Raw genomic sequence first — 25,433 nt, 5'->3', positions numbered from 1 at the left:
AATCTGAGTAATAATTTTAACATATATTTAAGAATCAAAATGGCAATAAATTAATGATTCATTTATGCTGGATTAGATACTTAATGGTAATGGTAATTAAATTAGGTGATTAGGTGGTGGGAGAGTGGAGAGTGGGATGGGTTGGGTTGTTAAAACTTAATTAAAAGTGAAGCATGTGGGAAGTGGGATTGAGGTTTAGTCGTGGTCAGTGTGTGTGGGCTCGGATACCCAGTCATTCACAAATCAGTAATCATTGCCTTTTTCTTATCCTTATCTGCATGGAACCCTTTTCCCTTCCTTCTAAACAATTGACTGTTCTTAACAGTGACACTTCCCGCACAAAAATAGACGTATACATACATTTCAGAATATGACAATTCCCACTTGGTCTTTTTCAATTTTCATAATATTACTTCTTCTGCTTATTTATTTATAATATATACAATTCTTCTTCATCAATTTCAATTTTTTATGACTATCCATGTACGCCCAGTTTCTACTACTATAATCCACGTATATATCTCATCAAAAGGAAGTCTCTCAATAAAAATATTGTTAAAATTATTATATTCATAATTCACCAACAGTGAAAAGTTATTACAATTATTAAATTTTGTTAAAAAAATAATCATAGATTACGACTTTTAAAATAGATTTATAAAGAAGTTATTATTTTTTTAAAATAATCAATTGAAACATTTTCTGTATTAAATGTATATAATAATTAAGTAATAAAAAAAATTATATCCCGAGAAAATTTGATAGTTGTAACTTGCATGTATCTGAACATTGGTGCATACATAAGCTTAGAGGAATTTAGTTCATACACACAATATAAGGGCTGGAATCCATATCCTTTTTTGTGGCCCAATGTGAGCTCGGTAACTACTATTCTCACACGAGTAGTTTTTTTTTTTTCTTTTCAAAATTGCCCTTTCCTTGGAAAGTTTGGAAACATACTTCCCTTGTATTTGTTGCATATATTTTTTCACCCCTACACTAATCATGATTCCATTTAACAATGGAATTATAATTCCATTATGTATTTTTTTCTCCCAAACAACACAATGAAATCATGTGTTCTATTATCTACTTTTATACACCCTCTTTTAATTAATTTTAATTGCAAGTTATCTTTTCAAAGTAATAAAATTAATTTTCATATAATTTACTATTTTTAATAGTAATTGGCATCTTTTTTTTAATTAAAATTGAATTAATTAGATATAACTTACCATTTATAAACATAACCAAATTAATTATTATATGAATTACCTTTATTAATAGGAATCAAATAAATCTATGATATTAATTTGTATCGTAATTCATGACTAAATTGTAATTTTTATCTTCCTATAATTTTAAATCTATGATTTTCATTTTCATATTTCTAAATCAAAACATTTAATCTTTTTATTTTTCAGAACAAAAAAAAAATCTATCCTTTCATCAATTGACCATCCAAAGTTAATCGTTGACTTTGATGTAGTGTATGAGTAGTGACATGATATTTATGAAGGCCCTTAACACAACATTTATGTGACAAATGATTAAATAAAATAGAAAATAAAAAGTCTTGTCATATATGAGGAATTTTGGTTCTTATATTTTTAAATCAAGACATTTAGTTTTTTTGTTTTTCAAAATAATTTTTTTTAATAATTTCATCAATTATCCATCAAAAGTTAAATGTTAACTTTGATGTGACATATTAGTATTGACCTAAGATTTATGTAAATTATTGACATGATAACTATGTGACAAGGAATTAAATAAAAAAAATAAGTAAAATATCAATGAGAGTTGAAATCCATGACTTTCTATTTAAAGACAAAATAATAAATCATAAAACACTTCATTTGTTTAAGTAATTTTATAAATTTTATTTTACATTTATCATAAGTTAAGAGTTATATTTATTTTTGAATTATAAAAATGTATAAACTAAAACAAAATATTAATATTTAATTTTACATGTATTTATTTTTATTATAAAACTTTATTTTAATATAAATTAATAAAGTGTTATGCATGTAAAATTATTGTTATTTTATTATCATTTAAAAAATACATAAACTAATATAGATTATTTTATGTAATTTATAAAAATTAAAAAATTTAATTAATATTTAAATAATCTAAACTCATCTATATAATTAGAGTAAAAATAATTTGTATATTAAAATGAATTTACAAAATAGTTTATGTAAATAATTCATATATTAATTTATGAAATTTAAATATAATTTGGTAAAATTAAATAAAAATACGTAAAATATTCAAAATAAAAATATATAAAATGATATAAAATAAAATAAAAAAATTATATATTAAATTATGTTTTAATTTATAAATTTTTATAATTCAACCGAAACATAAACACTGTGGAAGTAACAGAAACAATAGGAACAGGGAACATGAAATCTGTAGAAAGAGGAAGGATTTGGAAATTCCATGGCGGCGAACTTGTTAGCAACTCTGGGGGATCTGGAGAGGGACTCCTTCGTGCCTCTTCTCTCGAAGCTGATTGGTGAATCGAAGCACCCGCCGGAGCTTATTCCGCAAGAGGACAGAGTGGTGAAGCACGTCTTGGACATTCTGTTACCGTTCAGCACCACCTCCAGCGGTGGCCCCTTGCTCGTCAACCACGTCACATACCACGCCGGCAGAGGGAACCTCATCATCGAGTACCCCGGCACCGTTCCCGGCAAAATCCTCTCCTTCGTCGGATGCCACATGGACGTCGTCACCGTCAATCCCAACGACTGGGATTTCGATCCCCTTTCGTTGACCGTTGACGGGGATAAGCTTCGGGGTCGTGGAACTACCGATTGTTTGGGACACGTGGCACTTGTCACCGAACTCGTGAGGAAACTCGGGGAAACCAAGTCCAATTTGAAGTCAACTATTGTTGCTGTTTTTATAGCCAATGAAGAAAATTCTGCGATAACTGGTGTTGGTGTGGATGCACTCGTCAAAGATGGCCTCCTCAATAAGCTCAAGGATGGTCCTCTGTAAGCCTTTCTTATTTCTCTTGCATATTTGAATTAAGAGTTAAAGAAATGTGTAAGTAGCTCTGAATTTGTCTCTTTTGAAAAACTTTGGTAGCAATCTCAGTTCCAATTGTAATGTTTCTGCGAGTTTTAAATTTGTGCAGTTTCTTCTCAGGTATTGGATTGACACGGCGGATAAACAACCAGGCGTAGGGACTGGTGGTATGATACCCTGGAAACTTCACGTCACCGGGAGGCTCTTTCATAGTGGATTAGCTCATAAAGTATGCTCTTACGTTCTTCACTACAATTAGGCTTTTCTTTTTTAGCAATGGTGTTTTCTCTAGGATAAAGACTTAACAGTTACATAATATTGAGAAAGTTCTCAGTCTTGCATGTGAGTGAACCAACATAATTGCTTCTCTGGAGTCTGCATTTGATTATGATTGTGTCCATGTTAGTGTTTTGGGAATGGATGAATCTCGTGAAAGATGTTCTTCTCAACTGCCTACCCTGAAATTGGTTTATGAACTGCATCATAGGAACAAAAATATTAGTTTGTTGGTAATTGGAGTCAGGACATCCAGGCTAGTTTATGATGTGATTGGTTTGGATTTAAAGGGTAGGGTGGTTAACATGATGGTTAACATGTGACATTGTTATAACAAAGGATTGATGAAGACTATTCTTTGGTTTTATCTGCTGAAATTTAGGGTATGCTTAATTGAGCTGAAAACAGGCAGATAGAAGGGAAAGTTGGGAGGTAAAATTAGCTATAATAATTTATACATGTATAACAAAGATGTGGGACTATTGCAAGTGGATTGCAACTCTATGATAGTCCACCCCAACAATATACTACCTATATTCTATTTCAGTAAAAATTTAAATATTTCTGTTGTACTATAATTTCATCCCTGGTTATACACCTTCACTTCCAAGCTTATCCTTGACAAAACTAAGGAGAAGAAAATAGCTTGATTGTGTGTATATCAAAGATTATAATTGCTGGGTATTCATACTTTCAGATATAAAAGAAATGCCAATTCTATATTTGTATTTTTCATGGACCATACCCCTGCTGCTTGAGTACTGGACCAAGTATCCAAATTCCAAACAGATAATTGTATTATAGCAGGTTTGGTATCTCATTTATGATGCAAGTATGCCTATTTTTTCACGTCAATCTAAAGAAAGATGTAGAAGCTACAAGGAGTAGTTTTGCAATTAATATGAATTTTCACATCCTAAACGAGTAACCTGACACGTACTTAATGATGTAAGAAAAAACAATGTATCCTTAAGTTTATATAGACGAGGAATAATAATGTGAGCAAGAGTTGAAATCAAGGCATGTTTGTTGTATGTATCCCAATTGTAAACTTATCTTCTGTTTGGTTACTTGTAGGCCATAAATGTGCTAGAGCTAGCCATGGATGCTCTAAAGGAAATTCAGTTGTGATTTTATCGAGACTTCCCACTTCATCCTCAGGAACAGGTTTATGGGTTTGCAACCCCTTCAACCATGAAACCAACCCAATGGAGTTGTAAGTTATGGGTAGCTGTTTTCATATTTCTTTTTTTTATTAACAAAAGCTACAAAATTTCGTAATTATTATTTCTTTGCTGCAGATCCAGGAGGTGGAATCAATCAAATTCCAGGGGAATGTACTATTTCAGGAGATGTCAGGTTTATTCTCCTCCTTAGTTAGAATTATTCAAGGCATTTTCTAGGAATGGCATGGCATTACAGATATCTTTTCTCTTGTTTGTTTGTTGCAGATTAACTCCATTCTACAAGTAAGCTACATCCTACAGTACAGTCAAAAGTAGTTGTTTGGAAGTTATGGGTTCAATTTTTGTTATTTATTTTACTAGTAGCTTATTGCAATTGCAAATTCGTTATTTATAGAATGAGAGTTGTTGAAATTGCTACAAATTTTTAGAATATTCTTAAATATAATATGTATGAAAATAGTAGAATATCCTAGAACTATAGTGTGTATGAATATGGTAAAACAATCTAGAACTATAATGTGTATGAATATGGTAGAACAATCTAGAACTATAAGTGTATGTATAAGATAAAAGAATATAGAATTATCATGATACTAATCTATCATGAAAACTCTAGAAAGACCTAAAGTAATGTAGAAACGTTCACCACCATTGAGAGGTTGGTGACTTGAGCCTATAAATAGGCAATTGGTATGTTGCAATTGATCATCCAAGAAATCAATGATATAGCCTTCTTTCTAAAACAATTCTCAAAAACTATCAACTATCATCTAATAAACTACCAACAGTGGTATCAGAGCTACGTTCGGTCATCATACATTGGGCGTAGTTATATTACCTACCTACCATTCCAAAATCCTCCCAACTACTTCAAAAATTTCCTTTGTACTATTAACTCACTCCAATAATATTTTTTCTAAGCTATGGATAACACTACTCAATCGTCAACTATTTCTGTCCCTATCTTCAATGGTAAAAATTTTGATTTCTGACGTGTTAAAATGGAAACATATTCTTCATCTCAAGATTTATGGGACATAGTAGAAGAAGGCTTCACTGTTCCCGCAGATACTTCAGTTCTTAATGCATCTCAAGAAAAAGAGTTGAAGAAAAATAAACAGAAAAATTCAAAGGCGTTGTTCACCTTGCAACAAGCGGTGACTGATCCAATTTTTCCAAGAATTATGGGAGCTAAGACTGCCAAAGAAGCGTGGAACACATTGTAGGAGGAGTTTCAAGGAAGTGTTAAGGTTCGTGCCGTTAAACTTCAATATCTAAGAAGAGATTTTGAACTATTGAAGATGAAGGAGTCTAAGACAGTTAAAGATTACTATTCTAAAGTTAAAGAAATAATTAATCAAATGAGAGCTTTTGGGAAAAATATTCTTGACAAGAAAATTGTTGAGAAAATTTTAATTACTATGCTCCAAAAATTTGACCCAATCGTGACAACGATTGAGGAAACCAAAGATCTGTCCACTCTATCAGACAGAACTTGTGGACTCTCTTGAAGCATATGAGCAAAGACTATATAGGCATAAAGAAGATACACTTGAAAATGTCTTCCAGTCAAAATTTAAATTTCAGCCCCAAAACAAAGAAAATGGAGGAAAGAAAAATTATGGAGAAACTTCCAGAATAAGAGAAGGTTCTAGGAATTTCCTTAAAAACAAAACAGATAAAAATCCTCCGTGTAATATATGCAAAAGACAAGGCCACGCAGAGAAAAATTGTTGGTTCCGTAATATGCCACAATGCAACCATTGCAAGAAGTTTCGTAATATGCCACAATATATACCTCTGGCTATGCTTTCTCACTAGGATCGAGAATTTTCTCCACGTGCCCTGCCACAATATATACCTCTGGCTATGCTTTCTCACTAGGATCGTGAATTTTTATTCCGTAATATGCCACAATATATACCTCTGGCTATGTTTTCTCACTAGGATCAAGAATCTTCTCTACGTGCCCTGCCACAATATATACCTCTGGCTATGCTTTCTGGAAGTTTCTCCATAATTTTTCTTTCTTCCATTTTCTTTGTTTTGGGGCTGAAATTTAAACTTTGACTGGAAGACATTTTCAAGTGTATCTTCTTTATGCCTATATAGTCTTTGCTCATATGCTTCAAGAGAGTCCACAAGTTCTGTCTAATAGAGTGGACAGATCTTTGGTTTCCTCAATCGTTGTCACGATTGGGTCAAATTTTTGGAGCATAGTAATTAGAATTTTCTCAACAATTTTCTTGTCAAGAATATTTTTCCCAAAAGCTCTCATTTGATTAATTATTTCTTTAACTTTAGAATAGTAATCTTTAACTGTCTCAGACTCCTTCATCTTCAATAGTTCAAAATCTCTTCTTAGATATTGAAGTTTAACGGCACGTACCTTAACACTTCCTTGAAACTTCTCCTACAATGTGTTCCACGCTTCTTTGGCAGTCTTAGCTCCCATAATTCTTGGAAAAATTGGATCAGTCACCGCTTGTTGCAAGGTGAACAACGCCTTTGAATTTTTCTGTTTATTTTTCTTCAACTCTTTTTCTTGAGATGCATTAAGAGCTGAAGTATCCGCGGGAACAGTGAAGCCTTCTTCTACTATGTCCCATAAATCTTGAGATGAAGAATATGTTTCCATTTTAACACGTCAGAAATCATAATTTTCACCATTGAAGATAGGGACAGAAATAGTTGACGATTGAGTAGTGTTATCCATAGCTTAGAAAAAATATTATTGGAGTGAGTTAATAGTACAAAGGAAATTTTTGAAGTAGTTGGGAGGATTTTGGAATGGTAGGTAGGTAATATAACTACGCCCAATGTATGATGACCGAATGTAGCTCTGATACCACTGTTGGTAGTTTATTAGATGATAGTTGATAGTTTTAGAGAATTGTTTTAGAAAGAAGGCTATATCATTGATTTCTTGGATGATCAATTGCAACATACCAATTGCCTATTTATAGGCTCAAGTCACCAACCTCTCAATGGTGGTGAATGCTTCTACATTACTTTAGGTCTTTCTAGAGTTTTCATGATAGTTCTAGATTTTTCTATCTTATACATACACTTATAGTTTTAGATTGTTCTACCATATTCATACACATTATAGTTCTAGATTGTTCTACCATATTCATACACATTATAGTTTTAGGATATTCTACTATTTTCATACATATTATATTTAAGAATATTCTAAAAATTTATAGTAATTTCATCATATGCAAAGCAACTGAAGAAGTTGTTGGGTATGTAAAGCCTTACTCAATTACTGTGAGTTTGCCTCTCATTCGGAAACTACAGGTGAAAATATATTCTCATTGTTTCATGAAAAGCGTTTGTACTACTCACATTCCTTACTTAAGCCCCCCTCTTTTTCTGTCACAGGAAGAAGGTTTTGATGTTCAAACTTCTGGCTACGGTATGACTTGACTAACAATAAATTTATGCATATTGAATTTGAAAGTAATTAAAGTACCTAAAACTTCTGGCTACTTACCATGCCGAGAATGAGTACTGCCTTTTTACGGATATGTCCCAGGGATATTGGGTCTTCGCGAGAATCATATCTCAATTGGAAGAGTGAGAATAGCAGAGGAACTAATAATACTGGTGTCTCGTGGGCTATGAAGATGTTTTTGTTGAGATGAGATATGAACATAATTTCTCTGTTAAATTGTATAGAGGATTAGTTCGGTGTTACTGACTTTTCTCCAGCGTGATAGGCGAAACTAGTTTATTCCACATAAATTTCTCCGGTAAAAAGTACCTTTTTATCCCATGAAAATCTAATGTTCTTTTCCCTAATTTCTTTTAACATCTTTTGACATACTTGGGAACGGAATATTCACTTTTAGTGGATGTTTATCGTCTATGAAGATATTAGTGATGACTTTCGATGATGAATATTTCATACTAATATCATGATTAGGAAAAAAAAAGATTTATTACTTCCTTCTATTATCAGGATTATGAAAAACTGATGGAACTAGATGATTGGATGAAAAAGTCAGTGAAGCAATTGTGTTTGGTTTAAATAAACTACATAATTAGTTTAGAGAAAAATCAAAGAATTGAAAAACTGATAAAAATAAATAAAATCAAGTTAAATACCTGAAAAAATAAATAAAATCAAGTTAAAAACCTGAAAAAAAAAAACTGGTTTACGGTAGGTTAATGAAATATGTTTCTTACAACTTTTTTATTTTTCTTTTTAAAATGAAAAAATAACTCAAGTATTTGTCATTTTATTTTTTATTCTACATGTAAACTTATTATTAATAAATATTGATGTGTATTATTGAAATTTGGACTCAAATATTATGATATATTTTATTTGAACTTTTGTTTATATTTTGAATGCCTAAAATTATATTTTATTTTAAATTTTTTAGTATTATAAAATTATGATATGGTATTTTTTTAATATAATTTTGTACTATTTAATTATTATTATATGAGTACTTATTTAACCATAATATGATCATGTCTGAATCATTAAATTTTGAGTTAGCACTTTGTTTAATAACTGGTCCAATTTTGAAAACATTGGTACTTGACGTAGTATGGTCCAGAGTTAAATATATAAACAAATCCTATAATTGGTACTTAATGTAGTCCAGAGATAAGTATATAAACAAATCCTAAAATAGGGTCGAGAACGTAGTTGGAACAGCAGATTATATGCTAGCAACCTTATTATTGCACAAAAAAACCCACTTTTGGATTATTCCATTTTATTAAGGGAAAAAAGAGTTACAACTCTTATTTCGAAATTTCTGTAATCAAAAGCTGCATATTCTGTATGTACGAGACCAAAACTAACATGAGTATACATATCTTTTTTTTATACAACAACTCTAATATACACTTTTTTTAAAACCAAAATCAGTCATGGACATGGAGGATATTTCAAAATCTAGTTGGAGTTTTTTTCTTCTGACTTGAGCTGTTGGATTCTTTGACGTAGTCTACGCCGGTGGTCATTTATCTTCCAAAGGCCATGTCCCAATATCACAGTGGAATATATGCCATGTGTGATAATGGGAGCAAGAATATTATCAGTCTGTCACGTAACCATTCCAAACAAAAAGACAAATTAGTTCAAACCCAAGACAAACAACCAAATAGCTTTGAAATACATAACATGTGAAGTTGAGGATTACTTGGATCCACTCGAAACCTAGGTATAGTGCCAGCAGTCCTTCCAGAAGTGGGGAATAGATTTTTTTCATTTGCCGTTTTTCATACCAGGCTGCAAACCAAAAATAGAATGGTTGAGATTAAGACATCATATGTAGAAAATGCACAAAGTTAGGCTTCTCTTTTCTGAATCATTTTTCCTAAACACCAACACAACCAACTAATTAATGACAAATAGATATTGAAATGAAATTTTAATGGTTTTTCCATATTTTCTTAATCAAATGGTAATTTATGTTGTTGAAAGACATTTTCTTGATCAAATATACCATCATTACTCACTCGTTAGTAAATTAACAAGTCAAAATTTGTCCCAAATCTTCTGTTTAGAGAAAGATGAAAACAACAGTAAACACCACAAATGTAAGCACTTGCAACTTTATTGTAAGAATAATATAAATCTATAGATGAAGAATTATAACTCGTCTAGAATGCTTGAAAATAAGAAAGATGTGAATTGATTCTAATATCCAAGTATGGGAGGAGAAAAGAATCGAACCTTCAAATAGCTTTTTCAAATCTTGGCGACCAGAGCGAGATTGTAAAACAGGTGCAACAACATAAGTAGGATCTGAAAGAGAGAGAAAAAGACAGAACCATTAGGAGAGGCCATCGTTAATCAGACTGAGAACAAAGTAGGGAAAATATAAAAGGGGAAATTAACAAAGTCACCTTTAGGAGAGGCAGCCATGTAATAGAGAGAACCAGTAAGGACAGCTGTAAGAACAGCCGCAAATGCTTGAGCAAATGGAACAAATGGAGGCAGCACACCGGTCTACATTTTACCATACAAATCACAAGTTAGTCACCAGAATGAAACTTCTAGCTTTGAATACTTGTAGCATAAAAAGGAAAAGGAATAATGGGTTGTCAATTGCATGAGGCTCCCACCATTGTGGGGCTTCTTGTTTCCGCAACTAGAACTCATTACGACCATGTTATAAGGCAGCAAACTTATCATTGCACCAAGACTCGCCCTTATAACATAAGAAAGGAAAACTACAATGATGGTACACATACATACCAATGATGCCATTCCTTGAACATCTGTTATAAGATTACTGCCTCGTAAAAATATATCAGCCAATGCCCCCTGGAGAATTGCAACAATAAATTACTACACTCAGATATAGTGTTCCATGCAGAAAACAATATTATAAAGCCAACAATTGTTTTTCTTTTATTTTCACAATGAAGATGTTCTCATTATAAAACTCTAGTTATTCACCCACTGAATAAGTTTGAACAGAAGTAAATATAGCTCAAGTGTGATTCTTTCATCAATCTCAAGATACAGATACCAGAAGGGGAAAAGCAAGGTTTTTCTCCATTCTGAATAATCATTAAGAAGAAAAACAAAACAATACAAGCAAAGAATTGCGATACTGGGTTCTTCAAAGAATTAGGGAAGTCATGTGGTGTAAAATTTGGTCAGTCAATCAATACATCTAACTTTTCAAATAAAAAATTCTGAAAACCCAGTGAACTATGGAATGAATCTAATAATAGAAGATTTTATAGAAGTCAAAACTATTTACAGGGTATTATTGTACTATATAGTACTATTATAGATGGGTCAAACCCAAAATACATATTTCATTATTCCCAATTTTAAGCTTATCCAAATATCATTTTTCAGACATCTCTTGGCATATACAATCAAAAACCAGAGGCAGAAGCTCCTAAACAAACCTGAACAGCAGCCCTGTAGAAGAGCTCCTCTCCAACTGAACTTGCTGCAACCATCAGTATAAACTATAAAGTAAAATCAATTAGATATCCTTCTTCATCATTGCACTAGATTCCAAACAACATACTCAGTATGTCAAATAAAGCAAGTTTTATCAAATTACCTGCCAAGGGGACATCCCATAGAAAAAGCTCCACAGTTCTTCATCCTCTACATCTCTGATGGCACGGGCATGGGGTGATAGCTTCACAACTTCATCCTATTAATTACCATGCCGGCTCATTAATTAGAAGCTTTACAAAAGAGGAGAGTTTATTTTGACTAAGGCTCAATTCAATTGAACAAAGAAAAATCACAAATTTTCCCCCTTTATACATTTTTTCCCCAACAATCATGGGGTTTCAAAAAAGTTGAAGCACAAATAAAATGAATAAATGAACTTACATCGAGTATAAACAAAAGTGCCATAATTGGAGGAGCTGCATATCCAAGCCCTTCCAAAATGGCATCTAACGATAGATGGAAACCACCCAGAGAGTCAATTCCCGTGATTGAACATATAAAACTCCCCGCAACAGCCATGGCACCATAAATCCCTGAAACAAAGCAATTCCATCGCAAAGTTCAACTCACAGTAAACAAAATCAAAATTCCCATTTTCCCAAGTGGAAAATTCATTGATTTGATTGAAGAGAGTAGTTTTTTTTCAGACACTTTTACTTCTTGTGCTACACAACAAAGCAATTCTCTATTCAGCTAAAGAAACAAAAAAGGGAAGCAGAAAAGTTTGAAATTTTAGATTCGAAAAGTTAGTGTGATGTAATGATAATAACATAAATCAGATAAAAGTAAAACTCACTCACCGATACCATAACTGAGTCTGACGACAGCACCAATCTTTTCCCAAACGGGAAAGTCAGCAGCATCGCTGAAAGTGCTTCGATTGAATGTGGTGACTTCCATGGCAGGTGTGGTGAACCCGCTACGAGCCTCCCCATCATCGATCGTATCACCGGTTCGCTCCGCCGAGGCCTTCACACACCGCACCGCAAGCCTAGGCGCGTCGAAGCACGCCTTCTTCTTCTTCCTCGGCTGAAATTCACATAGCTTGGAGCAGTGAGCAAGTGCTGCAGGAAGCGATGAAGTCGAACTCGAAGGTGAAGGGGTGAGTCTCAGAGACAACAGTTCCATGTTCAGAAGAAGTAGAAGTACACAAGAGAAACAAAAGAAGAAGAAGGAGAAGAAGTTTCAGAATTGGCGTTGTTCATTGATTGCCACCGAGGCAATTGGAATATGAAACATATGACAACATAATCATAATCTCTTATTATTTGTGTCTGTGTCTCTGGGTGTGGTGAGGAAGAGAGAGAGGAGTAGTCAACTAAGACATATTGATGAGAATATCCCAACAACCACTCACCACCTGCCATGTGGAGATAACGTTGGCAACTATACTATCCAGTTACGTGAAATTCTATGATTTTTATGGTCTTCGGTTTATGGTAAAGCCACGGGTTAATTTCCATTTTTCATTTGCGTGGTGCTAAGTTTAAACCTACTTTAAGTTAATACAATACCATTTACCAGTTTTGCAATCTAGCTTCTAACGTGAAGCTTTCTCCCAGCGCATCAAATTTACCTAATTTCACAGTTCACCCAATCCTTCGGGACAAGATATTAGTACATGATTCGCTCTTGTAATAAACACATTTTTTTAAGAGATCATAAAGCAATCACGATTGAATTGAATAAAATTATTATTTACCGTAAAATTTTTCACCAAGTATTTTTCGTAATCACAGCATTCAAACTTAATACTACTAATTAATCTAAAATAATCATGGTAATTTTTATTGAAATAGTTGCATTTCACTTGTATTAAATAATTAAAATGAGATATACTATTTTTTGAGGAAAATGAGATATACTATTAATACACGTAGCTAATAAATTTACATTTAATAGGGTGAAATCTAGAAGAAATAAATCTTTAAAAGCAAAGCAAAATAAATTCCTAATTATGTACCATTATTGGGTGTGTATTACTTCAAATCATAAGTTGTTTTCGTATAATAGGCGTCTCTCATTTTTAGTTACTACAAGCAGTAGTACATTTCTAATAGTGACGATGAGATAATTAATATTTAATGGCTCATATTTTTAAGAGATATTCATAATAAGTAGTTCACACCATTAATAGATAAATTTAATTCCGTGGTCACCTGATAACTTTTCTATAAATATATCCATCAATCCAGTCCATCTTGTCTTTTTCTTATTTGGGTTTACTACAACAAACCATGGAAGTTGGAACATGGATTTGTACATGGCAAGTTGCTTAAATACATAGGATGATAAAGATATTTCTAAAAAAAGTTTTCTTCCTTTTGATTCTTTATTTATATGTAGTTCTTATTTTCACAAATGACCTATATAAAAAAGAGACAATTTCTTTTGAAATACAAAGACCACGTCTAGCCCAATTCTATGAACGAGAGATTAAAAAAATTATCAATTTTTTCCAAACTAAAAATGAACATTATCTTATATCCTTAACTGCTACATGGTTCACCAATCATCATTCCCCACCTCCACGTGAAAGTTGAGATATCCTTAACACCCAATCCCCCTAACTCCTCGATTCCCACTTGACTCGTGAATCTTTCCTCCTCCCATCAAGCTCACCCAAAGAAGGGATCTCTCAATCTTCCTAAATTGTCTTGTATATTTCAGGTGACGTGTAATTTTTTTTGATAAATTATATTTTTAAATTCTCATAAACTAACCTGATATAATTAATTGTTTTTGAACAAATAAAAATCTAAAAATACAATTTACTAAAAAAATCTATTTGGACTCTTGATAACATGATAAATAAATCATCAAATTATTAACGTGGTTGTTATTTCATCAATGATAACAAAGACTAAAATAAAAAAATATTAAATTTTATTGGGACTTAAATAAAATAAAAAAAAAATAAAAGTCCAAAATCAAAATGACCTATTTTTTAAAACAAAAAATCAAATTCATTTAGGCTTATATTTTACATGCAGAGTTCACTATTAAAAAATAGGTCAAATGATTTATTTTATTTTATTTTAGTTTAATTTAGTTCTTTATCTTTTAAAAACTTTAATTTAGTCCTTTATTTTTTAAAAAAATTATTTTGGTCATTTTTTTTATTCAATCTATTTAAGAAAGAAATTTTTGTGTAAAAATGAAGTGTAGGGAAGGAAAGAAAACTGAATAAAAAATATTTTTAAATATTAACAAAGTCAATTTTAAATAAATTGGAGCAGAGAAGTGAATCCGACCCAATCTACGATTTCCTCAAATCCAATCCAACCCAATTGAATTTTTGTGGATTAGATTGAGTAATTGAATTAGATTGTTTTTAGTTTAATGAATTATATTAAAATTGGATTGAGTGACGAGTTTCGATTTTGAACCCGACCAAGATCTAATTCCAAACCGCATACAATTAAATTACTAATATGAAAACCCTAAACTAAACACACCTCATTCTCAAGGTAATACATTGTTTATCTTAATATTACATTGTTTTGAAGTTTATTTCAAGTTAATAACATTGTTTTATATGAATTATATTATGAGCTGTGTATTTATGTTTTTTCTTCTTTTGTTTATCATATGAATAATATAATGTTTTATTAATATTAATTTTTAAAGTATTATTGCTATTCAGTCAAAAAAATCCTTACTATTTTTGAGTTTGAAGAATTTTTTAATTTTTTTTCAAGATATGACATTTTTTAATGGCCAAACCCAGTCTAATCCAATAATAATTGGATTGAATTGATAAAATAATAAAGATAAATCCAATCCAATCTACTTAAGTTAAATTAGATTGAGTTGAAATATAAATAAAATTCAATTCAATCTAGATTACCTATAGTCCTAGATTGTAAGATTAAAACTAAATAAGAAAAATAAGATAACATAACATACTAAAAAAAAGATTAAATAAACTTTTTAAAAAAATAAAAAAATAAATTGAAAAAAAGAAGATGAAGGAAGTTTAACTTTTTAAAAAGAAAGACTCAAACTTAAAAAAAATAAGGAACAAATAGGTCATATAATCTAAATAAATAAATAAAAACTCATAAAATTGCCACGTGGGAGGAAAAAATCTGAGTGTCCAAGGCATTGAAGGGAATTAAACCGAGTGTAGGCAGTGGAAATAATGGACGGAATAGGCGAAAGCAGAGACGAGTCATAGGTTTTGTTCTGATTCTGACTCACTCATGCTCATCCATTATGGCTATGCTGCGTGATTATGCAATGTGCTCCACATCGTGTCTTTCTATTGTTCATGCGTTTGTGTCACTGACAATGGGAATGGGGAAGAAGAAAAGCTTTAGAAATTTGAAATATCTCTGTCATACTACTCAGCACTTGCAACCAACCTAGGCATGCACTTCCATTCTTCTTCTCTTTTCTTTTTATTATACTGCATTTCGCTCATCCCTCTCTTAATTATGCTACTTAATCATTGCTCTGCGTTTCACTATTTGTTCTTCTCCTTTGAATTTATGGTTTTCGTGGTATTGATGTCTCCCCCTTTGTTTTCCTTTGTATTAATTTCATTGCTGAAATAAATAAATAAAAAGAATTTTCGCAATGTCCAGTTGTTTTTGTGAGGGGAAGGGGATAAGATTCACTAATCGTATGATAATGACATTGCTTCACCTTTAATCATATACTTAAGAGAAACTTAGTTCTCAAACATAAGAGAATAAGTTCCTTCTTTATCATTGCATTTTTAGTGTTTTTAATAGGAGAACTTTTTCCATATCTTTTTCTTTCGGGGGTGTTGCTCATTAACCATTTAATTTAATTAAATTATCCTGAATTAATTACACTCCTACATAGAAAATTTCACTCATTTATTTGCAATTCAAGTTGAAAGCGAATTATATATGTTGTGCTATATTTGCGCTTTGCTTCAACATATCTGCATATCAAGGAAATAGATGTTCTTCCTTTAGTACAGCAACTAGAAACTGGTTAGTTTGAATATGAGAAGTCCAAGGGAGCTTGTTTGTTATAGTAAACAATGCATGTACTTGTTCAATAATTTCCAACTAGTAAAAAACAACAATATGGTTTTATTTTCTCAAAAATGGAATTTGGGGTTGGGAGAACGCCAAGAAAAACTTCTCTGCAACTCAAGTTAGAAGCATGCAACAATTGTTATTGAACTTTTTTAAACACATTTTATAATTGTTTAGATCCCTCCTCCCTGGTGTCGTTAATATTTTTCAAGCTCTATTGCAATCTGGGTTCAAGTAAATGTATGGAACTAGAAAATAAGGTATTGTATTTTTAAATACAACTCACTTATGTTACAACAACAAGAACAATTTTTTTTATCCCACTAGATAAGGTCGGTTATATGGATCTCATAACACCATTAAATTTGATTAAAATTATATTTTTAGAGATATTATTCATAATAAGATTTTTCTTATTATTTTCTTTTAATTGTCCTTTTTGGTCCCCTTTTATCTCTTTTCATAGGACTAAAAATTAATAACTTGCATATGTTGATTTCCAAAAAAATTGAAATAAAAAATTGTTTTGGGACCTAATTAAATTTTATCAAATAGTTTTGGGAGCACATTAATTGAAAAGTAAAGTAAATTAAAAATCATACAAAAAATATCATTTAATTGAAAAGTGTAGTAAGAAGGAGCACTAAGTCTGTCCAAATAAAACTTGTAAGGAGAAACTATAAGTGCAGTTACGAAAGTTGAAAATTCCTCTATAATTAAAGTTGGTTCACATTCAAGTAAACATACAAATTCAATACATGAAAAATAAAGAACACATTTCAGGACATGCATAGAAAGTTATGGAGCACTTTCCAAGGGCTTAGAATTGGTTCCTATGACCTTGAGACTTACTCACTTCACTTAGGAAATTGAATATTAGAGTTATAAGGAGCTTTGCTAATGTAACTCATTCATTGGTATTCACCACTCACTCTTGAAGGAAGTCACACCCCTCTCCTATAAATAGGAAGACTTGTGAAGAGTTTGAGCATCCCATCCAAAGAGAAGCAAAGTAAGAGAAGAGTGAAAAAAAGAGTTCTTGTATTCTTTCTGTGAGAGAAAAGGAGTTCTATTTTCCACCACACTTGGTGAGAGTTGAGAGGAATTATAAATTATCCTTAATGGGTGAGGTGGAGAGATATTCTCTTGTATTAAGAGATTATAATTTTAAATAATAAAGATATTTACTGGTTTGGCTGCACCATCAGTATAAACTATAAGTAAAATCAATTAGATATCCTTCTTCATCATTGCACTAGATTCCAAACAACATACTCAGTATGTCAAATAAAGCAAGTTTTATCAATTATACCTGCCAAGGGGACACCCATAGAAAAAGCCCACAGTTCTTCATCCTCTACATCTCTGATGGCACGGGCATGGGGTGATAGCTTCACAACTTCATCCTATTATTACCATGCCGGCTCATTAATTAGAAGCTTTACAAAAAGAGGAGAGTTTATTTGACTAAGGCTCAATTCAATTGAACAAAGAAAAATCAACAATTTTCCCCCTTTATACATTTTTCCCCAACAATCATGGGGTTTCAAAAAAGTTGAGCACAAATAAAATGAATAATGAACTTACATCGAGTATAAACAAAAGTGCCATAATTGGAGGAGCTGCATATCCAAGCCCTTCCAAAATGGCATCTAACGATAGATGGAAACCACCCAGAGGTCAATTCCCGTGATTGAACATATAAAACTCCCCGCAACAGCCATGGCACCATAAATCCCTGAAACAAAGCAATTCCATCGCAAAGTTCAACTCACAGTAAACAAAATCAAAATTCCCATTTTTCCCAAGTGGAAAATTCATTGATTTGATTGAAGAGAGTAGTTTTTTTTCAGACACTTTTACTTCTTGTGCTACACAACAAAGCAATTCTCTATTCAGCTAAAGAAACAAAAAAGGGAAGCAGAAAGATTTGAAATTTTAGATTCGAAAAGTTAGTGTGATGTAATGATAATAACATAAATCAGATAAAAGTAAACCTCACTCACCGATACCATAACTGAGTCTGACGACAGCACCAATCTTTTCCCAAACGGGAAAGTCAGCAGCATCGCTGAAAGTGCTTCGATTGAATGTGGTGACTTCCATGGCAGGTGTGGTGAACCCGCTACGAGCCTCCCCATCATCGATCGTATCACCGGTTCGCTCCGCCGAGGCCTTCAACACACCGCACCGCAAGCCTAGGCGCGTCGAAGCACGCCTTCTTCTTCTTCCTCGGCTGAAATTCACATAGCTTGGAGCAGTGAGCAAGTGCTGCAGGAGCGATGAAGTCGAACTCGAAGGTGAAGGGGTGAGTCTCAGAGACAACAGTTCCATGTTCGGAAGAAGTAAGAGATAACAAGAGAAACAAAGAAGAAGAAAGGAGAAGAAGTTTCAGAATTGGCGTTGTTCATTGATTGCCACCGAGGCAATTGGAATATGAAACATATGACAACATAATCATAATCTCTTATTATTTGTGTCTGTGTCTCTGGGTGTGGTGAGGAAGAGAGAGAGGAGTAACTCAACAGACATATTGATGAGAATATCCCAACAACCACTCACCACCTGCCATGTGGAAGATACGTTGGAACTATACTATCCAGTTACGTGAAATTCTATGATTTTTTATGGTCTTCGGTTATGGTAAAGCCACGGTTAATTTCCATTTTTCATTTTGCGTGGTGCTAAGTTTAAACCTACTTTAAGTTAATACAATACCATTTACCAGTTTTGCAATCATGCTTCTAACGTGAAGCTTTCTCCCAGCGCATCAAATTTACCTAATTTCACAGTTCACCCAATCCTTCGGACAAGATATTAGTACATGATTCGCTCTTGTAATAAACACTTTTTTTAAGAGATCATAAAGCAATCACGATTGAATTGAATAAAATTATTATTTACCGTAAAATTTTTCACCAAGTATTTTCGTATCACAGCATTCAAACTTAATACTTACAATTAATCTAAAATAATCATGGTAATTTTTATTGAAATAGTTGCATTTCACTTGTATTAAATAATTAAAATGAGATATATATTTTTTGAGGAAAATGAGATATACTATTAATACACGTAGCTAATAAATTTACATTTAATAGGGTGAAATCTAGAAGAATAAATCTTTAAAAGCAAAGCAAAATAAATTCCTAATTATGTACATTATTGGGTGTGTATTACTTCAAATCATAAGTTGTTTTCGTATAATAGGCGTCTCTCATTTTTAGTTACTACAAGCAGTAGTACATTTCTAATAGTGACGATGAGAATAATTAATATTTAATGGCTCATATTTTTAAGAGATATTCATAATAAGTAGTTCACACCATTAATAGATAAATTTAATTCCGTGGTCACCTGATAACTTTTCTATAAATATATCCATCAACTCCAGTCCATCTTGTCTTTTTCTTATTTGGGTTTACTACAACAAACCATGGAAGTTGGAACATGGATTTGTACATGGCAAGTTGCTTAAATACATAGGATGATAAAGATTTCCTAAAAAAGTTTTCTTCCTTTTGATTCTTTATTTATATGTAGTTCTTATTTTCACAAATGACCTATATAAAAAAGAGACAATTTCTTTTGAAATACAAAGACCACGTCTAGCCCAATTCTATGAACGAGAGATTAAAAAAATTATCAATTTTTCCAAACTAAAAATGAACATTATCTTATATCCTTAACTGCTACATGGTTCACCAATCATCATTCCCACCTCCACGTGAAAGTTGAGATATCCTTAACACCCAATCCCCCTAACCTCTCGATTCCCACTTGACTCGTGAATCTTTCCTCCTCCCATCAAGCTCACCCAAAGAAGGGATCTCTCAATCTTCCTAAATTGTCTTGTATATTTCAGGTGACGTGTAATTTTTTTTGATAAATTATATTTTTTAAATTCTCATAAACTAACCTGATATAATTAATTGTTTTGAACAAATAAAAATTCTAAAAATACAATTTACTAAAAAAAATTATTTGGACTCTTGATAACATGATAAATAATCATCAAATTATTAACGTGGTTGTTATTTCATCAATGATAACAAAGACTAAAATAAAAAAATATTAAATTTTATTGGGACTATAATAAAATAAAAAAAAATAAAAAGTCCAAAATCAAAATGACCTATTTTTTAAAACAAAAATCAAATTCATTTTAGGCTTATATTTTACATGCAGAGTTCACTATTAAAAAATAGGTCAAATGATTTATTTTATTTTATTTTAGTTTAATTTAGTTCTTTATCTTTTAAAACTTTAATTTAGTCCTTTATTTTTTAAAAAATTATTTTGGTCATTTTTTTTATTCAATTCTATTTAAGAAAGAAATTTTTGTGTAAAATGAAGTGTAGGGAAGGAAAGAAAACTGAATAAAAATATTTTAAATATTAACAAGTCAATTTTAAATAATATTGGAGCAGAGAAGTGAATCCGACCCAATCTACGATTTCCTCAAATCCAATCCAACCCAATTGAATTTTTGTGGATTAGATTGAGTAATTGAATTAGATTGTTTTTTAGTTTAATGAATTATATTAAAATTGGATTGAGTGACGAGTTTCGATTTTGAAACCCGACCAAGATCTAATTCCAAACCGCATACAATTAATTTACTAATATGAAAACCCTAAACTAAACACACCTCATTCTCAAGGTAATACATTGTTTATCTTAATATTACATTGTTTTGAAGTTTATTTCAAGTTAATAACATTGTTTTTATATGAATTATTATTATGAGCTGTGTATTTATGTTTTTTCTTTCTTTGTTTATCATATGAATAATAATGTTTTTTAATATTAATTTTAAAGTATTTATTGCTATTCAGTCAAAAAAATCCTTACTATTTTTGAGTTTGAAGAATTTTTTAATTTTTTTTTCAAGATATGGACATATTATTATTATATGAGTACTTATTTAACCATAATATGATCATGTCTGAATCATTAAATTTTGAGTTAGCACTTTGTTTATAACTGGTCCAATTTTGAAAACATTGGTACTTGACGTAGTATGGTCCAGAGTTAAATATATAAACAATCCTATAATTGGTACTTAATGTAGTCCAGAGATAAGTATATAAACAAATCCTAAAATAAGGGTCGAGAACGTAGTTGGAACAGCAGATTATATGCTAGCAACCTTATTATTGGCACAAAAAAACCCACTTTTGGATTATTCCATTTTATTAAGGGAAAAAAGAGTTACAACTCTTATTTCGAAATTTCTGTAATCAAAAGCTGCATATTCTGTATGTACGAGACCAAAACTAACATGAGTATACATATCTTTTTTTTATACAACAACTCTAATATACACTTTTTTTAAAACCAAAATCAGTCATGGACATGGAGGATATTTCAAAATCTAGTTGGAGTTTTTTTTCTTCTGACTGAGCTGTTGGATTCTTTGACGTAGTCTACGCCGGTGGTCATTTATCTTCCAAAGGCCATGTCCCAATATCACAGTGGAATATATGCCATGTGTGATAATGGGAGCAAGAATATTATCAGTCTGTCACGTAACCATTCCAAACAAAAAGACAAATTAGTTCAAACCCAAGACAAACAACCAAATAGCTTTGAAATACATAACATGTGAAGTTGAGGATTACTTGGATCCACTCGAAACCTAGGTATAGTGCAGCAGTCCTTCCAGAAGTGGGGAATAGATTTTTTTCATTTGCCGTTTTTCATACCAGGCTGCAAACCAAAAATAGAATGGTTGAGATTAAGACATCATATGTAGAAAATGCACAAAGTTAGGCTTCTCTTTTCTGAATCATTTTTCCTAAACACCAACACAACCAACTAATTAATGAACAAATAGATATTGAAATGAAATTTTAATGGTTTTTCCATATTTTCTTAATCAAATGGTAATTTATGTTGTTGAAAGACATTTCTTGATCAAATATACCATCATTACTCACTCGTTAGTAAATTAACAAGTCAAAATTTGTCCCAAATCTTCTGTTTAGAGAAAGATGAAAACAACAGTAAACACCACAAATGTAAGCACTTGCAAACTTTATTGTAAGAATAATATTAAATCTATAGATGAAGAATTATAACTCGTCTAGAATGCTTGAAAATAAGAAAGATGTGAATTGATTCTAATATCCAAGTATGGGAGGAGAAAAGAATCGAACCTTCAAATAGCTTTTTCAAATCTTGGCGACCAGAGCGAGATTGTAAAAACAGGTGCAACAACATAAGTAGGATCTGAAAGAGAGAGAAAAAGACAGAACCATTAGGAGAGGCCATCGTTAATCAGACTGAGAACAAAGTAGGGAAAATATAAAAGGGGAAATTAACAAAGTCACCTTTAGGAGAGGCAGCCATGTAATAGGAGAGAACCAGTAAGGACAGCTGTAAGAACAGCCGCAAATGCTTGAGCAAATGGAACAAATGGAGGCAGCACACCGGTCTACATTTTACCCATACAAATCACAAGTTAGTCACCAGAATGAAACTTCTAGCTTTGAATACTTGTAGCATAAAAAGGAAAGGAATAATGGGTTGTCAATTGCATGAGGCTCCCACCATTGTGGGGCTTCTTGTTTCCGCAACTAGAACTCATTACGACCATGTTATAAGGCAGCAAACTTATCATTGCACCAAGACTCGCCCTTATAACATAAGAAAGGAAAACTACAATGATGGTACACATACATACCAATGATGCCATTCCTTGAACATCTGTTATAAGATTACTGCCTCGTAAAAATATATCAGCCAATGCCCCCTGGAGAATTGCAACAATAAATTACTACACTCAGATATAGTGTTCCATGCAGAAAACAATATTATAAAGCCAACAATTGTTTTTCTTTTATTTTCACAATGAAGATGTTCTCATTATAAAACTCTAGTTATTCACCCACTGAATAAGTTTGAACAGAAGTAAATATAGCTCAAGTGTGATTCTTTCATCAATCTCAAGATACAGATACCAGAAGGGGAAAAGCAAGGTTTTTCTCCATTCTGAATAATCATTAAGAAGAAAAACAAAACAATACAAGCAAAGAATTGCGATACTGGGTTCTTCAAAGAATTAGGGAAGTCATGTGGTGTAAAATTTGGTCAGTCAATCAATACATCTAACTTTTCAAATAAAAAATTCTGAAAACCCAGTGAACTATGGAATGAATCTAATAATAGAAGATTTTATAGAAGTCAAAACTATTTACAGGGTATTATTGTACTATATAGTACTATTATAGATGGGTCAAACCCAAAATACATATTTCATTATTCCCAATTTTAAGCTTATCCAAATATCATTTTTCAGACATCTCTTGGCATATACAATCAAAAACCAGAGGCAGAAGCTCCTAAACAAACCTGAACAGCAGCCCTGTAGAAGAGCTCCTCTCCAACTGAACTTGCTGCAACCATCAGTATAAACTATAAAGTAAAATCAATTAGATATCCTTCTTCATCATTGCACTAGATTCCAAACAACATACTCAGTATGTCAAATAAAGCAAGTTTTATCAAATTACCTGCCAAGGGGACATCCCATAGAAAAAGCTCCACAGTTCTTCATCCTCTACATCTCTGATGGCACGGGCATGGGGTGATAGCTTCACAACTTCATCCTATTAATTACCATGCCGGCTCATTAATTAGAAGCTTTACAAAAGAGGAGAGTTTATTTTGACTAAGGCTCAATTCAATTGAACAAAGAAAAATCACAAATTTTCCCCCTTTATACATTTTTTCCCCAACAATCATGGGGTTTCAAAAAAGTTGAAGCACAAATAAAATGAATAAATGAACTTACATCGAGTATAAACAAAAGTGCCATAATTGGAGGAGCTGCATATCCAAGCCCTTCCAAAATGGCATCTAACGATAGATGGAAACCACCCAGAGAGTCAATTCCCGTGATTGAACATATAAAACTCCCCGCAACAGCCATGGCACCATAAATCCCTGAAACAAAGCAATTCCATCGCAAAGTTCAACTCACAGTAAACAAAATCAAAATTCCCATTTTCCCAAGTGGAAAATTCATTGATTTGATTGAAGAGAGTAGTTTTTTTTCAGACACTTTTACTTCTTGTGCTACACAACAAAGCAATTCTCTATTCAGCTAAAGAAACAAAAAAGGGAAGCAGAAAAGTTTGAAATTTTAGATTCGAAAAGTTAGTGTGATGTAATGATAATAACATAAATCAGATAAAAGTAAAACTCACTCACCGATACCATAACTGAGTCTGACGACAGCACCAATCTTTTCCCAAACGGGAAAGTCAGCAGCATCGCTGAAAGTGCTTCGATTGAATGTGGTGACTTCCATGGCAGGTGTGGTGAACCCGCTACGAGCCTCCCCATCATCGATCGTATCACCGGTTCGCTCCGCCGAGGCCTTCACACACCGCACCGCAAGCCTAGGCGCGTCGAAGCACGCCTTCTTCTTCTTCCTCGGCTGAAATTCACATAGCTTGGAGCAGTGAGCAAGTGCTGCAGGAAGCGATGAAGTCGAACTCGAAGGTGAAGGGGTGAGTCTCAGAGACAACAGTTCCATGTTCAGAAGAAGTAGAAGTACACAAGAGAAACAAAAGAAGAAGAAGGAGAAGAAGTTTCAGAATTGGCGTTGTTCATTGATTGCCACCGAGGCAATTGGAATATGAAACATATGACAACATAATCATAATCTCTTATTATTTGTGTCTGTGTCTCTGGGTGTGGTGAGGAAGAGAGAGAGGAGTAGTCAACTAAGACATATTGATGAGAATATCCCAACAACCACTCACCACCTGCCATGTGGAGATAACGTTGGCAACTATACTATCCAGTTACGTGAAATTCTATGATTTTTATGGTCTTCGGTTTATGGTAAAGCCACGGGTTAATTTCCATTTTTCATTTGCGTGGTGCTAAGTTTAAACCTACTTTAAGTTAATACAATACCATTTACCAGTTTTGCAATCT

The 25,433-nt window shown here is 32.3% G+C and overlaps 1 protein-coding gene and 3 pseudogenes across 3 annotated transcripts; 1 reads left to right on the top strand and 3 right to left on the bottom strand.

Moving 5' to 3' along the window:
* The first annotated feature begins 2,384 nt into the window (after nt 1-2,384).
* Nucleotides 2,385-8,413, top strand: LOC114422785 (annotated as a pseudogene).
* A 799-nt stretch (nt 8,414-9,212) lies between these two features.
* LOC114422772 lies at nt 9,213-12,755 on the bottom strand. Of its 2 annotated transcripts, none has more exons than XM_028389302.1 (9): nt 12,267-12,752; nt 11,848-11,999; nt 11,567-11,662; nt 11,406-11,468; nt 10,738-10,806; nt 10,386-10,488; nt 10,213-10,284; nt 9,677-9,765; nt 9,213-9,576 (listed from the first exon to the last, which is right to left on the bottom strand). In XM_028389302.1, exons 1-9 carry the CDS (start codon nt 12,592-12,594, stop codon nt 9,430-9,432), a joined length of 1,119 nt encoding a protein of 372 aa, XP_028245103.1. In that variant the 5' UTR covers nt 12,595-12,752; the 3' UTR covers nt 9,213-9,429. The 2 variants fall into 2 exon arrangements, with proteins under 2 accessions (XP_028245103.1, XP_028245110.1); XM_028389309.1 differs by having other exon boundaries at nt 9,557-9,592; nt 12,267-12,755.
* A 5,009-nt stretch (nt 12,756-17,764) lies between these two features.
* On the bottom strand, nt 17,765-18,815 carry LOC114396667 (annotated as a pseudogene).
* A 2,828-nt stretch (nt 18,816-21,643) lies between these two features.
* LOC114422765 lies at nt 21,644-25,193 on the bottom strand (annotated as a pseudogene). The gene is made up of 9 exons (XR_003668730.1): nt 24,699-25,193; nt 24,280-24,431; nt 23,999-24,094; nt 23,838-23,900; nt 23,170-23,238; nt 22,817-22,920; nt 22,643-22,715; nt 22,106-22,193; nt 21,644-22,005 (listed from the first exon to the last, which is right to left on the bottom strand). The product of XR_003668730.1 is annotated as an uncharacterized LOC114422765 (transcript).
* Between the last annotated feature and the right edge of the window lie 240 nt (nt 25,194-25,433).

Source organism: Glycine soja, chromosome 1 (assembly GCF_004193775.1).
Source record: "Glycine soja cultivar W05 chromosome 1, ASM419377v2, whole genome shotgun sequence".
NCBI classification, from domain to species: domain Eukaryota; kingdom Viridiplantae; phylum Streptophyta; class Magnoliopsida; order Fabales; family Fabaceae; genus Glycine; species Glycine soja.
Note: the sequence above shows the minus strand (reverse complement) of the source record. Positions and strands in the feature narration are given on the sequence as shown.